Here is a 14699-nt window from a genome sequence, read left to right as displayed (position 1 = left end):
TCAGCATATCATTTTTAAAATTAATTTTAAAGTTTTACAAACGCCTGTATCTGTCTATTTTGATTTAGCCTCAGATCGAACAGTTCATTTAAGGACACCCAAAGAGACAAGTGTGGGAAAAGTGGTGGAGTCCTGTCTGAGGATGCTGGGAATTAATGAAGACAAAGATCACTTCAACCTGAAAAGCAGTGAAGGTTTTGTATATAAAAAAGCAAAAAGGAGTAAAATATCTACTGTATGTGCATATGTCTTTGTATAAGAATCATGTAAAATCGAATACTTGTATATTAATTACAGTAAAGCAGATTATAAAATAATGATGGATATTTGCCTAGCATGTTCATTAGTGTGTCCTTTGGGATAATGCAAAGACACACATATACACATAAAATCCTTGTAGAGTATGTATTAAACATTTATCAGTTCAATCTGACTAACGCTAAATTTATTGTATTATTTTTAGGGCTTTTTCATTTGTCTTCTTTGGAAAAGATCAGCCATTTAGTCTTGCGTTTGGAGAGAATCATATATGGCTTGTGGCTTGTAAGTGCTCTGGAATTTACACAGTGAATTTACTTTTACATACCGTCTCTATTTTTCCATGTTTTTCAGATGAGTTCTCCCCTGAGCAGCAGATTGGAGATTTGCCTGGCTCAGAGACGAGACTAATGGAGCTTCACTTATATAGGAAGGTAGACAGAATTGCATGTTTTAGCTGAGTATTTCAATGTAGTAAAAAAACACAAACATAACTGTCTTAGGAGATAAACGTATTTAATTTAAGATTAAACTTTTGCCTCTCAAAACTTGTAGGAAACACAGAAAGCGGGTTCTTATTCATCAGATAACAACATTATTTGTACCACTGACAATATTCAGAGAAAAATTCTGCTAAACAACACTGGGAAGATTCAAGAGCTAAATCAACAGGTGGCCTCCCTTCAAAACGTCATCATACAAGTAAATGCATCCTGTCTTCTGTTTCACCATTGTAAATAAACACTGGGGCTGGTTGTCACACAGGGAACTATAGGTTTTTTGAGTTAAAACTCCAATTATGCTAATCCTTTTTTCTCTAGTAATGGATTTCTTCTTGGTTTCTTATTCAAAACCCTCTTAAATAAGAACAATTTTTGTGAATTTTGTCATAAAACGAATATTTTAGAATTGTGTCTAGTTTTGGAGCATGTCATCACAGGGTCTGTGTGTATTCAATGAACCGCATCTTTTTTTTCCTGGGCAGTGGAAATGTTCAATAGCTTTTTTGTAGCCGAAATTTAGAGGTATGTTCTTACGCAGAAATAGACTTGTAAAAATAAACCTACCCTAAGGGAAAAAATTTGACATCTAACTGTTTTCCACTATTGCTTTTAGCTGATCTGTGTCTGTATGATAACCAGGTTCAGGAGCTTTACCATGGTCTGGTAGCCTTCTGTTCAGAGCTGAAGAAGATGGAGGGGGAGATGGATGCAGTGCAAACAGACAGCTTTGAAGTGAAGAGGCTTCTCAGTGAGACCCAGGACAATCTGCAGAGGAAAAGACAGAGCCTCCAAACACTCAGGGACAATCTTAACACTGCACCAGTGCAGAAGAATAAGTAAGTATATGCTCTTACCATAGAATAGAATAAATCAGAATAGAATGTTCTGGAGGTTAATACAAAGCCGTTGGGTAATTATATGGGATTATCACAGGGAACAGGAAAAGGGATAGGAACTGTTCATCAATGCATTGGTCTTTATGGATAATGATGTGTTCCGTCTTCCAGAAGGAGAGGCTGGAAGAACTGATGATCAGAGCTGGTTTTGGATGCCCTTAGTGTAATTTACTTGTAGAGAGTGTACAGTAAATCCTGTGATTTTTAATGCTCTGTTTACAGTTTATTTTTCTGTGGCGTCAGTGCTGAAGGTCATTTGGATGAGGGTAATGGGTAGTCCACAAATCTTTCCTAATTTCCTGAAGTGCTGAGAAAGCTGCTCCCAAATCCACCTTATGATTGGACCCATCATGCCAATGTTTAATGTCATTTCTTAACATATTCATGGTTCTGACGATGTTTAAAGGAATAGTTTGCCTCAAAATGACAATTTTGTCATTATTTACTCACCGTTACGATGTTTCATGATTATTTTTTAAAAATGGAACACAAAAGCTGAATTTTTTAAGGACCAGCCTTATCATATGAAAGCAGTTACCTTTGCAAAATGGGAATCCGTACCTGTTTAATTTATGAGGTGTGCAAATAAAGAGAGGGTGTTTGAGGAAAAAGCCGATGTGGGTCTCACCTAGTAGTTTCCTGCTTTTTCTCAGCATTACGGCCTTTGATTTATTCTGACATCTTTTCGAGCTGAACAGATTGAAAGCAGGAATGGATAAGGGTGTGAGAAAATACCATCATGAATCAATATGTCCAAGTCCTCATTAATTACCTGATAAGCCATTTAAGTTGAAGGCTTATTGTTTTTTGTTACGTTATGTCCTTCAAGTGCTTGACCATTTCCCCAGCAAAATGCAAACAAATCTTTCAAGTTTCAGGGTTTTTGGGTGACATTAATCTAAGATATTTGGGTCTTAGAACATGAGAGGCTTAGACCGCTTACATTTATTTAAGATCGAGCCGCAGAATAATAAAAAAGCCTAATCTTTGATATAAAGTGACAGAACATTGGAAGTCTGTTCAGATGAGCTTCCTAATCCAAGACAAAGCTTACAGGAATAGTTCTCTAAAAATAAAAATTCAGTCATAATTTACTCCCATGTTGTTCCAAACCCTTATGGCTTTTTGTTTTCTGAATATAAGAGGTTAATATTTAGGAAAATATTGAAAAATCTTTTGTATGTAAAGAGGGACTTTCAAGGTCCAAACTGCTTGAAACAATAAACGTGTCATAAAACTGGTTCATATAACTTGTGCGCTATATTCCAAGTCTTCTGAAGCCGTACAGTAGCTTTGTGGGAAGAACAGACCAAAATTTAAGTCAATATGGGGATAAAAATTCTCAGAAATGGAGAGTAGCAATAGTTCTGGCAGGCCATGTTAGTCAAGCTCGCATACTCAGCTGATCCACGTCTACCTATAGGATCACGACACCAATCATAATTCCCTTCATAAGGTCCCTTCAGTCATTATTCAGCAGCTATCGCTTCGCTTCGCTCAGGAACTAATCACCCACCTCCATCCCCAGCTCCTCCTCTCGTCCAGTCAGGACTTGGCAGTGAATATATAATTGAGTCAGACCACTGAATCATGTTGTTAAAATAATCACGTAGAACATTAATGGTATCTGCTACATTTATCATTGATGTTGGTTCTGTACTGTTACCCTAGGGGGGGTATTCTGCTCTCCCTGCTAGGCTGCATGGATGGGCAGGGAGTGTTTGCCCAGAACAGAACCATTCCCCCAACCTAAAATGTATGCTAATCGTAAGTTATATTGACGATAGTGGTCCTGACAGAATTGACATTTTTAGGGGAACTATTCCTTTAAGAGAGCTCAAGGGAGCAACTTGTGTTTGTTTACTCCTTAGGCCGTCAGAGGTCCGACTTCTGGAGAAGATGAGGCTAAACTGCCAGGTGTTTAAAGACGAGATCACACTAGTCCACCTCAATCGACAGGTGGCTCACCTACGTGAAGTTCTGGAGAAGATGCAGGCCAAGGTGAGACTGGAACCCCCGATCTATTTTCTCAAGGTTTTCAGAGTTTCCTGGTGCAGTATGAAATGATATAGTGCTGACATGTGAACGCAGGCCAGTAGTTATTATTTTAGACCACATTTTCATTGAGTCAGACCACTGAATCATGTTGTTAAAATAATCACGTAGAACATTAATGGTATCTGCTACATTTATCATTGATGTTGGTTCTGTACTGTTACCCTAGGGGGGGTATTCTGCTCTCCCTGCTAGGCTGCATGGATGGGCAGGGAGTGTTTGCCCAGAACAGAACCATTCCCCCAACCTAAAATGTATGCTAATCGTAAGTTATATTGACGATAGTGGTCCTGACAGAATTGACATTTTTAGGGGAACTATTCCTTTAAGAGAGCTCAAGGGAGCAACTTGTGTTTGTTTACTCCTTAGGCCGTCAGAGGTCCGACTTCTGGAGAAGATGAGGCTAAACTGCCAGGTGTTTAAAGACGAGATCACACTAGTCCACCTCAATCGACAGGTGGCTCACCTACGTGAAGTTCTGGAGAAGATGCAGGCCAAGGTGAGACTGGAACCCCCGATCTATTTTCTCAAGGTTTTCAGAGTTTCCTGGTGCAGTATGAAATGATATAGTGCTGACATGTGAACGCAGGCCAGTAGTTATTATTTTAGACCACATTTTAATGAGGCTGAACATATGGTACTAATGTGAGCATTACAGTCTTGGCTTTTCCCAGTATGCAAGCACTTTGTTGGACATACAAAAACATTTTGGGGGAAAATGAACACAGTTAATCGACATGAGTATAAGTCAGATTATATAAGTTACCTCTGTTTTTCCTTTTGCCATCTTTCAAACTTTTTAAACAAATCTACATGGGAAGCAAATTGATTGTCATTTCACAATGATAGTCACCACAACATTGAGTCATTGGCACCAACGCCACTCATTTTTCAAAAGCCAGGATGACATGAAATGCTAGTGTAAAACTATCCATGTCGTGGCCGTACCTGTGATTCTTTCCCACCTCCGTCCTCTAAAAGCGGCTCTTTCATCTCATCGGTAGAGACCTAACGAGGTGCCATGAAAGGACACATGCCGACCGGGGCTTTGCAAGAAAAGAGCGTGTCACGTTGCCGCCCTCAGGCCACAGTCTTTAGGTGCTGAGCTGGTGGGAAAGAGGCAGTGGCGCTAATGTTTATCATATGACCTAATCAGGGGAAAGGCGCAGGTCAGGACACAGAGCAGTCTGGGAACTAATACAAGCCTAGGCCCTAATAAGGAGCAGGCTGCCATTTATTTTCCCTAGATTATCTGACAATAAGGAAATATTTTATCATCGCCTCTAATCTCCGCAATCCGTCGCGACTGCAGTGCATCAGAAAAGACAGGAAGAAGGCGGGGAGGAGTTGTTGAAATAGAGCGAAAAGTAACGTAGCAGCAAACGTGGGGTCTCAAACTAAAATACAGGGATTTAGGGGAAAACCCCTCTAAATAATATGGCCCAAACCTTTTCTAATCTTCTCTTTTTTATTTCAATTGCAATACACTGGCCTTCAGGCCAGAGATTCAGTCGTGGTTGCAGACTCGGATTAGGTTTCACTATTCTCATGGGAAAGGTGGTCGAGACTCGAGAGCTCCCAGTAGTTGGGCTCACTTTGATTGTTCCCTCTTCCCGATGTCTTGGCGGTTACCGTGTTGAGCTGCACTGGTGGCTAAGGGCCCAGTGGCTAATAGTTGTGGCAGCATTTGGCTCTCTTAGGGATTTATAGTCCATCTTGGGGTTGCCATTTTACTGCATGCAACACTACACCCTGCGAATCCGTTATTGTAACTGACAGTGCCTCACTTATATCATTAATACCAGCCACGCTTTTCTAACCGAGTCCGGAAGCCTTTCTCATGCGAAACACAATCCTACAATCCGGGGCTTGGCACGGCTTCCTCTCCCATCTCATAAGAGTTAGGGGATTTCTGAAGGTGTGCCCGTTTCTCAACCGATTGTTCTTCGCGCAGCACCTCCCAATCCTCTACGGTTTAAAAGACAGTTGCCAAGTTATATTCTGTATTTCCATTGTTCAGCTTGCTCTTGTTTCTGTTTGCTCTGTGGCCAGTAGCTATTCCCTCACCTCACAGGATGATAATACGAGCAAATTAAAGTTGACCAAGTACCTGCCCTTTTGCTACTTCTCTTAAATAATTGAGCGAGGCCCGAGCTATGTGGCCTGCCCTAGGGAATCCAAACAGTGGGGTGATAAGGGTTCCTAAGGATTTCTGCAGGGGGGTTTCCTGTGTGAGCGAGCCGTCTGGTGCCCCTGTCTGGGGAGAGGCTCAGTAGCCTTGGCCACAGGGCTTTCACACGCTAGGAGACTCGAGCCCTCACCTCGGCTTTCTACTGCATGTTCAGAGAAATCTGATCACTCTGCATCTATCTTTTCACTCATTTCCTGTATTCAGTCTCATGCGAAACACAATCCTACAATCCGGGGCTTGGCACGGCTTCCTCTCCCATCTCATAAGAGTTAGGGGATTTCTGAAGGTGTGCCCGTTTCTCAACCGATTGTTCTTCGCGCAGCACCTCCCAATCCTCTACGGTTTAAAAGACAGTTGCCAAGTTATATTCTGTATTTCCATTGTTCAGCTTGCTCTTGTTTCTGTTTGCTCTGTGGCCAGTAGCTATTCCCTCACCTCACAGGATGATAATACGAGCAAATTAAAGTTGACCAAGTACCTGCCCTTTTGCTACTTCTCTTAAATAAATGAGCGAGGCCCGAGCTATGTGGCCTGCCCTAGGGAATCCAAACAGTGGGGTGATAAGGGTTCCTAAGGATTTCTGCAGGGGGGTTTCCTGTGTGAGCGAGCCGTCTGGTGCCCCTGTCTGGGGAGAGGCTCAGTAGCCTTGGCCACAGGGCTTTCACACGCTAGGAGACTCGAGCCCTCACCTCGGCTTTCTGCTGCATGTTCAGAGAAACTTGATCACTCTCCATCTATCTTTTCACTCATTTCCTGTATTCAGTCTCTGTCTCAGCTATTGGTTTGGGGGTGTGGGTTTATGTGATCCTGCATGTTTACCAGTGATGGACTCATTAGTCATCATGAGTCATGACACGTTTTGGCCCCTTCAGTGACCAGCTCATTTTGTATATACATTTATACTGTATTTTAAATATATTACATTTGACCTGTTTTATGCCTTATAAGAATTGTTACTTATAATACTTACGTATGCCTTATAAGAAAGATACTGTAAGTCTGAAAAAAGGTCCGAAAATAATACAAAAAAGAGTTTAATGAGTACACTGTAAACATAATTTTTGAAGTTGTACGTATGAGTATATTTTACAAGAAATGAAAAATGTTCTATTTCACATTAAATTCAATGTGTTTACTTTTGTAATTGTTTGTGAAATTTGCTAGCAATTTTTGACTGGAAATTATTTCTACACCCATTTTTTTTTTCAATTTATGGAATGTTCTCTCCTAATTCACACGCCATTAGTATGTGTGATGACAACTTAATTTTAAATCCGCTTACTCCACAAATAATGAAGCTCGTTTTCTCTACAGCAGTCAGACGATGGAGGCTGTCAGCTTTAACACTTCACACTTTTAAAAGTGTTGTTTCAAGGACAGATCCTTTGGCTCTCCACTTCTGTTACTATAAAATGAGAGCAGTGCCGCCAGCTATTCACTGCTTTTGATGCTTGTTCAACAGTTTTTTTTTCTTTTCCTGCAGGAGAAAGCCGAGAGGAAGAGCCCTACTCTGACTCAGCTGGTCTCTTTGCAGTCTCCTGTCATGCTGGTGGCCACCCAAGTGAAAGCAGACCCAGGCGGTCATTACGGTTTCTCTGCGCACTGGGTAGAGGGCCAGGGTCTGATGGTGGTACATAGTGAGGGTGCTAATCTCTGCCTGAATGACAGGTAATTGTCAGCACAATTGATTAAAAAAACATCTTTTAATGAATGTTTAAAACTATATTATTAATCTTTTTAGCATGTTTTCAAGCTTTTCTTTACCTGCACCAAAATGTTACAGAAACCTTTAAAGGAACAATTCACCCAAAAATGAAAACTGGAACACCATTTTTGGGTGATCTATTCTTTCCACCAACCATAACCTTTGGGTCATAGTCTTAAAAACAACTGAAATGTGAAAGAATGTGAGATCAAAGAGGTCATTTTAGTGCAGTAGATGTTTTGATGAATTAAGCCTCTAATCGGCCTTTCATAAAACATGCCAAGGGACATCCCAAATTTTCCAGCCTTTAAGAACAGAGAGGATCACAGAGGTTCCATCAGCTTTTGTTTTTTTTCCCTCTGTTGCTATGGAAATTTGTAGGAGACAGGGAGCATAACAGGAAAACACTGAAATGTAAAACTTGGACGACTACGTACAAGGAACAGATAAAAACATGAATAATACATGGCCATGCAGTTTACATATTCCATTTGTGAGCTAGTTTTTTTACAGAACGCATAACTATATACATGCAAACACATGTACATAAACACAATTAAGTATTGGATGAGGAACAGAGGAAGGGAGGGGCAAAACATAAGAATCCTCTGGCAAAACTCTTTTCACAGTCAGTGAACAAATAAAAAGGCAAAAGTCATTTTCCTATTTTCAGAAACACATCGCATTAAATGAAAGCTAATGAATGCAAAAAATTTAACAGGCTTAAAAATATTTTTTCATGTGATCCAAGATTTTTTTTACCCCTTAATTATTTTTCACCAATGCTGCTTCCATATATAGATACAGTCAGTTCCATATATATTTGGACAGAGGCACAATTTTTATTATTTTAGCTGCTGACCAAAACATATTCAAGTAACAGTTATATAATCAATATGGACTTAAAGTGCACACTTTGAGCTTTAATTTGAGGGTATTCTCATCAAAATTGGAGAAAAGTTTAAAGAATTACAACTCAAAAGCTGTTTCATGGACAGATGTGGGCTAGTCTTTCATTATTTCTACATCAGTTAAGCAGGTAAAATGCCTGGAGTTGATTCTAAGTGTGACATTTGCATCCGAAAGCTGTTGCTCTGAACCCACTTCATGCGGTCAAAGGAGCTCTCATGCAAGTGAAACAATTGTTAGGCTTCAAAAACAAAACAAATCCATTAGAGAGATAGCAGGAACATTAGGAGTGGCCAAATCAACAGTTTGGTACATTCTGAGAGAAAAATAATGCACTAGTGAGCTCAGCAACATAAAAAGGCTTGGACATCCACGGAGGACAACAGTGGTGGATGATCGGAGGATCCCTTTCACAACATCCAGCCAAGTGAAGAACACTCTCCAGGAGGTAGACGTGTCGCTGTCAAAGTCTACAATCAAGACTTCACGAGAGTAAATACAGAGCGCTTCATAGTACAAATGGACGATGACCCAAAACATACAGCAAAAGCAACCCAGGAGTTTTTGAAGGAAAAAAGTGGAATATTCTGCAATGGCCAAGTCAATCTCCTGATCTCAACCCGATTGAGCATGCATTTCACTTTCTGAAGACAAAACTAAAGGCAGAAAGACCCACAAACAAGCAACAACTGAAGTCACCTGCCGTAAAGACCTGGCAAAGCGTCACAAAGGAGGAAACCCAATCTCTGGTGATGTCCATGAGTTCCAGACTTAAGGCAGTCATTGCCTGCAAAGGATTCTCAACAAAATTTTAAAAAATGAAAATTTTATTTATGATTATATTTATTTGTCCAATTACATTTGAGCCCCTGAAAATGGGGGTACTGTGTGTAAAAATAAAAATTTAAGGGGGTCTGAATACTTTCCGTACCCACTGTATATATATATATATATATATATATATGATACACACACACATATAAAATATATATTGATGTATGTATGTGTGTGCGTTTCATGTCTTTAAAACTGACCTATCAAGATGTCAAAGCTGTCAAGATTTGGATTTTGTGTTCTTCCTTTATCAAAAACTGTATAACTTTTGATACTTTTGTTAAGAATCTGCTAATTTGGTAAAAAAGTGATAGTACCCAATGATCCCTTTATGAAATAGGTACATGGTGCCCGTTAGCACTGCCGTCAGTGTTGTTGTTCTGAGAATGTGGATGTCTGTTTCAGGCTGGTGGAGGTTAACGGAGTGAACGTCTTGGGGAGCAGTGAGGATGAGTTGGAGTCGATGCTTAAGACACACACTGCCCACATCGTTGTTCTTCGCCAGCTGGCCCAAGAACTTCCACAGGAAGACCCATCTGCCCCCACTTCAGACAGACAAATGCTGCAGAAACATCAAGCAATGTAAACCAACTAAACAATGTCCAGATTAATACTTTCTTTCCTGTCTTACTTGAGGAACACACTCAGACACACCTGACTTGGTCATATCTTATGTTTTATCCCACTTATTACCTTAATGACATTTGTCTTGTAAGAGAAGAGGGTTATATGTTCACCCTGCATTACATTCTCTGGGTCATTTCAGGGCAGTTTCATTATTGGGTAGGTATGACTTCATGTTTTTGGGTTGATACAAATGTAATAGCCATAGTCTCAATTAATGGGTGGGTCAGTCAAAAACTGCTCATAGAAATGGCAATTGCATGGGAAAAAGGCATTTTGAATTCTAAATTGCATTCAACCATGAAGGTCAAGTTGGCAAAATAAATCAATGTCATAACTTTCACTTTGTGCACTTTTTGAAAAAGCAGCTGTGGTGAAATAGGAGGCAAGGAAACTTCCTGTAAGACTGACATTAATGAAAATACAGATATCAAAGCTAAACTTTTTTTTTAATGGGTAAATATTTATTTCCATGACAGTGCCTCATGTCAAAGATTGACTCAAGGAGCGTCATGAAGTGATGTAGTGAAAGTACTAACCACTTACTTGTATTAAGAGGATGTTAAAGGATTTTTATATGAATTTGTGGTCACACTTTATTTTAAGGTTCTCACTATTAACAAACCATTAACTATAACTTTTGCCTTAATAAACTCCTAATTTGCTGATCATTAATAGTTAGTAGGGTAGTTGTTAAGTTTAGGTATTGGGTGGGTTGGGGATGTAGAATATGGCCATGCAGAATTTGTGCTTCATAAGTACTAATAAACAGCCAATTATGTTAATAATAGACATGCTAATAAGCAACTAGTTAATAGTGAATTGGTCCCTATTCTAAGTTGTTACTGAATTTGAAGAGTTCATTTGCAAAAACAGATAACTCCCTTTTTAACAGTTTTCAAAAATCATGTTTTTTCATTGTGCATTCCAAATAATCTCAATCAAACTGCAGTTGGGTTATTTTGATTAGGTTAAAAAATAACTAAAAAATACAGCTAACTAACACAATAAAACACAATAAAAACAAGATAACAATAAAAAACGTGATTTTTGAAAATGTTCAAAAACGGAGTTATCTGTTTTTGCAAATAAACTCTTCATTTGTAAATTATGAGCTTCATGAAGAGGACTGGTGAAAGTTTTTTACAATATGTGAAAACATGCAAGCAACAACCATACATTATTATATGTTTTCCCACTTCTCGCTTGGAATTGTGTTCAGGTATGGAATATTCTGTCAGGAAGGATGCAGTCTTTTAGTTACATACCCTGACCTGACATTTTTGTAGTTTCTAATAGATTTAATGAAAAATCAGTGTTAAAGGAGAGCCACACACACACACACACACTAAAGTGTGACAGATGTGCTGGTTTAGCCCCGCATCTTAATGCCTCTGTGGACCCCGTGTATCCGATCTTGTGGTTGAACCTTGTGGGTTTCATTGTAAGCCTATTAATAAGAGACTGGGCATTCTAGCTGGCATGTGGGACCCGCAAATGGAGGAAGGTGACCTGACCCATGACCTCTTGACCTTTGTGGTGGAATTATGTGGTCATGTGAATCTAACTGTGGGAGTTGAAGAAAGTCTCGAGGAAAGAAATCATACTATTACTGACATAGTGGAAGTGAATTACACTCTGTGTAAGTGTGTTCAAGTACAGTGCGTGATTCATTTGCCATTGTTCAGACTGTGTTCACAGTGTTTTTCTCACAGGCAACTGAAATGTACAGAATGTCGCATGAACACTAATCTAAGGTACAACTAATACATTCATCAAAACCGCCACATCTGTCATCAAACAAATGTGCCTTTGGTGAATCGGCCCATGGGAAGTATAAAACAATCAACAGGAAGTGTCCATCCAAAGCTAACACGATAAAGATAAAATATGATTTAGCTGCAGAAACTGTTCACACAAGGGAGGGCAATCCAAACACACTTTCATAAACAGTGCTCCTGGCAAGGAAAGAAAGACATTGTGGGATTCTCAGTAGCCTACGCCCTTCCCCACCCTCTCCAGTCATGACATGTCTCCTAAAAATGCTCTTTCTTTATTTTCTTTTTGATAAAGAAAAACAACCAACGCACCAAAATAAAAACAAGCATAAGAATAATGAAGAGATGATTGATTTATAATACAAAAACCATAGTTGCACAAGAGTCAAAAATGCAAGAAAATGAAATAAAAAAGGAACTGTGGGGAAAGATATTAAATATCTGTATCAGTTGCTAAATATTAAGAAAGCGAATACAGTTCTCTCATCACTTGAGGGCAAAACATGTTTCTGATTCCTGTGGGTCTTTTCTTTGTTTTCTCTCACAGCAAAACAAATCTGATAACAAACCCATCTAAAATAACAATCTCTTGTGTGTAATGCATTAAGTAAATACTGCAGTATATGCAAATACGTAATCATTGTTGTGCTGAGTGACAGCGCTGTTCAACTAAAACACGAAAATATGTTATTATATATGTTAACACTTTACAATAATACGACTGTTCATTGTTAGTTCATGTTAGCTCAGAGTTATTAAGTAATATTATCTATTAATAATAGATCTATTAATAAATGTTAAAATTAACATTAACTAGAATTAACAAATGCTTTAGAAGTATTTTTCATTATTTATTCATGCTAACTAATGCGGTTAATTAATGTTAACAAATGGAACCTTATTGGTATGTTGTTGTTTTGTTTTTTTATATTTATTCATAAAGTGTGTTTCATTTTTTATTTTTTATTTTTTATTTAAATATGTGTTTAAGCAAGCACATTCAAACATGAATTCTGCTAATGGTGCTATTTCTCATTTTTCGTACACTGCAGTTCTTGAAATGTGTCCAGACCTGTCATCTGTGTATGGAAGACCCGAGGATGCCACAGCATGAATATTCCCATCATCACAGCAGGAATTGCTCCAGCGCACCGACTGTCAGACATAGCTGCTAAAGTTTATGGAGCAGAAACATTTGCCACATGCAGACGTATAGCACATTTCTTCGGGATTGCCTTCCCTCTGGCCAAAAACCTCCTTATATGCATTCTGTTAGGATCTAAAGCCAGTAAAAATAGTTTGGCCTCTTTAAGAGGGAAAAAAGTTTCGCTTAACAAACGGAGGGGGCAGCTCGGCATTTCAGAGTTGTTTTTTTGGGGGGTGTTGAAGCACAGTAAGGGTGGCTGTGGCTTTTCGGGGCTTTCTGGCAGGCTGTACTTTAACTTAACAGCCAGTGCAATATGTCTAGAGGACACCGACTGGTATGTGTGTGCACCGCATTCAAAGACTATATCAGCTCAGTCTACAGGGCCGCTGACGTATCGTTTAACATGGACACGTTTATCCTTGTAATGTATACGATGTGTATTGTTAGTGTCAGTTGATATTTAAATATAAACCCAGAGCATATCGACCTTATGGTGTGTGTACAGAGTTAAACAGCTGCAGCCAATCGATCCAAGTACACACAATTTAGCCGTCTATCCTTTCACTCCCTCTTTACATCCGAATGAGTCATTCAAGGCAAGGACATTTAGATATCTGCCAAGTTCCATAATGACCTGCAGTGACAATCTTGTCTCCATTTACTCCAAACATCACTGGATAGACTCAGGACTATCGCCCAAAATGGGTCACTAAAGATGATGGAAAGGAGTCGGTTATTAACAACATATGCTGTTTTATATGCATTTTTGGACGGTACTTACAGGAGGAAGATGTTCTAGTTGTGCACTCTTGCATTGCGCTTGTTGGCTGACCCTCGAATGGTACAGTAACACCCCTGGGCGTCTGTTCTGTTTTAGGATTGTAGATATGACCAACTCCAGCTTTCCAGATAAGCAGAAGCAGACATCTGTCTCTCTCTCTCTGAACTCAGCACTTCCAGGTTCATCTCTCTCCCATCTGCCCCCCATAACATGAGCCCCACTCCTGCCCACCCGACATTTAAGGAGCTCCTGGCATTTGTTTGAAGTTAGTGTAGGCATTAGCTCTGGTTTCCTGCTTCAAATCCCTATGCAGACCCAATAAAAGGTCTGTAGGTTGAAAATTCACTAAAGTAGATTACTGTCTGTACAGAAATGTAATGCAAACAAACTTGGCATTTACTGGCTATTATGAGGAAATTTCTCTGGCACCCAGTGACTTTCCCCCTAGTGAGGCTTTATGGTTAGTCTGAGATAGACAGGAACTCCTTGTAACCCCTACCAGCATTACTAGTTTTACCACTTCATCGACAGCTGGCCAGTTACACAGATTTGTACTGTATATACAATATTACATTAATTCGTCATAAATATTTCCCTTTTGAGCTTGAAATTACTACATAAGTAACATTGCATGAGTAAGAGTGAATGAGAGTGAGACTGCTTTCATAAAAATTAAATAAACTAATAAAACCATATCCAAAGGAAAATTAACCATTGTGTCTCCGAACAACACACAGTAGTGGCATTACTTATTAAATCATAGTTTTTGAATGAATCGGTTGTATGAATAATTCAATTACTCGCTCATAAATACTGTTTTCCTGAATGATTCAGTGCTGTTGAATGAATTAATGACTCATAAAGATTGGGCCTGTCCCAATACCCACACTTGTGGTTTTTGCACTTGAACACTTGTCCACTTACGTAAACATTTCCTGTATTTGACCCAAGTGTTCAAGTGGGCGTGAACACCACAAGTGTGGGTAGAACTATTGATTACTCAATGGAACATATTTAG

General features: G+C 39.2%; 1 protein-coding gene across 1 annotated transcript in view; it reads left to right on the top strand.

Moving 5' to 3' along the window:
* The window catches only part of LOC107705409 (uncharacterized), a 47074-nt gene extending 32825 nt beyond the window's left edge, over nucleotides 1-14249 (top strand). The window contains exons 9-16 of the mRNA XM_016508685.1: nucleotides 69-194; nucleotides 613-692; nucleotides 814-960; nucleotides 1401-1597; nucleotides 3529-3658; nucleotides 7387-7571; nucleotides 9757-9933; nucleotides 12806-14249. Of these exons, the coding sequence (XP_016364171.1) occupies nucleotides 69-194; nucleotides 613-692; nucleotides 814-960; nucleotides 1401-1597; nucleotides 3529-3658; nucleotides 7387-7571; nucleotides 9757-9933; nucleotides 12806-12812 (1049 nt within the window). The 3' untranslated portion in view covers nucleotides 12813-14249. The remainder of the gene's footprint in view (nucleotides 1-68; nucleotides 195-612; nucleotides 693-813; nucleotides 961-1400; nucleotides 1598-3528; nucleotides 3659-7386; nucleotides 7572-9756; nucleotides 9934-12805) is intronic.
* Nucleotides 14250-14699: the final 450 nt, after the last annotated feature.

This window comes from Sinocyclocheilus rhinocerous, unplaced genomic scaffold, assembly GCF_001515625.1.
Source record: "Sinocyclocheilus rhinocerous isolate Xijiao unplaced genomic scaffold, SAMN03320098_v1.1 scaffold564, whole genome shotgun sequence".
Classification (NCBI taxonomy): domain Eukaryota; kingdom Metazoa; phylum Chordata; class Actinopteri; order Cypriniformes; family Cyprinidae; genus Sinocyclocheilus; species Sinocyclocheilus rhinocerous.
This window is presented reverse-complemented; position numbering and strand designations above follow the sequence as displayed.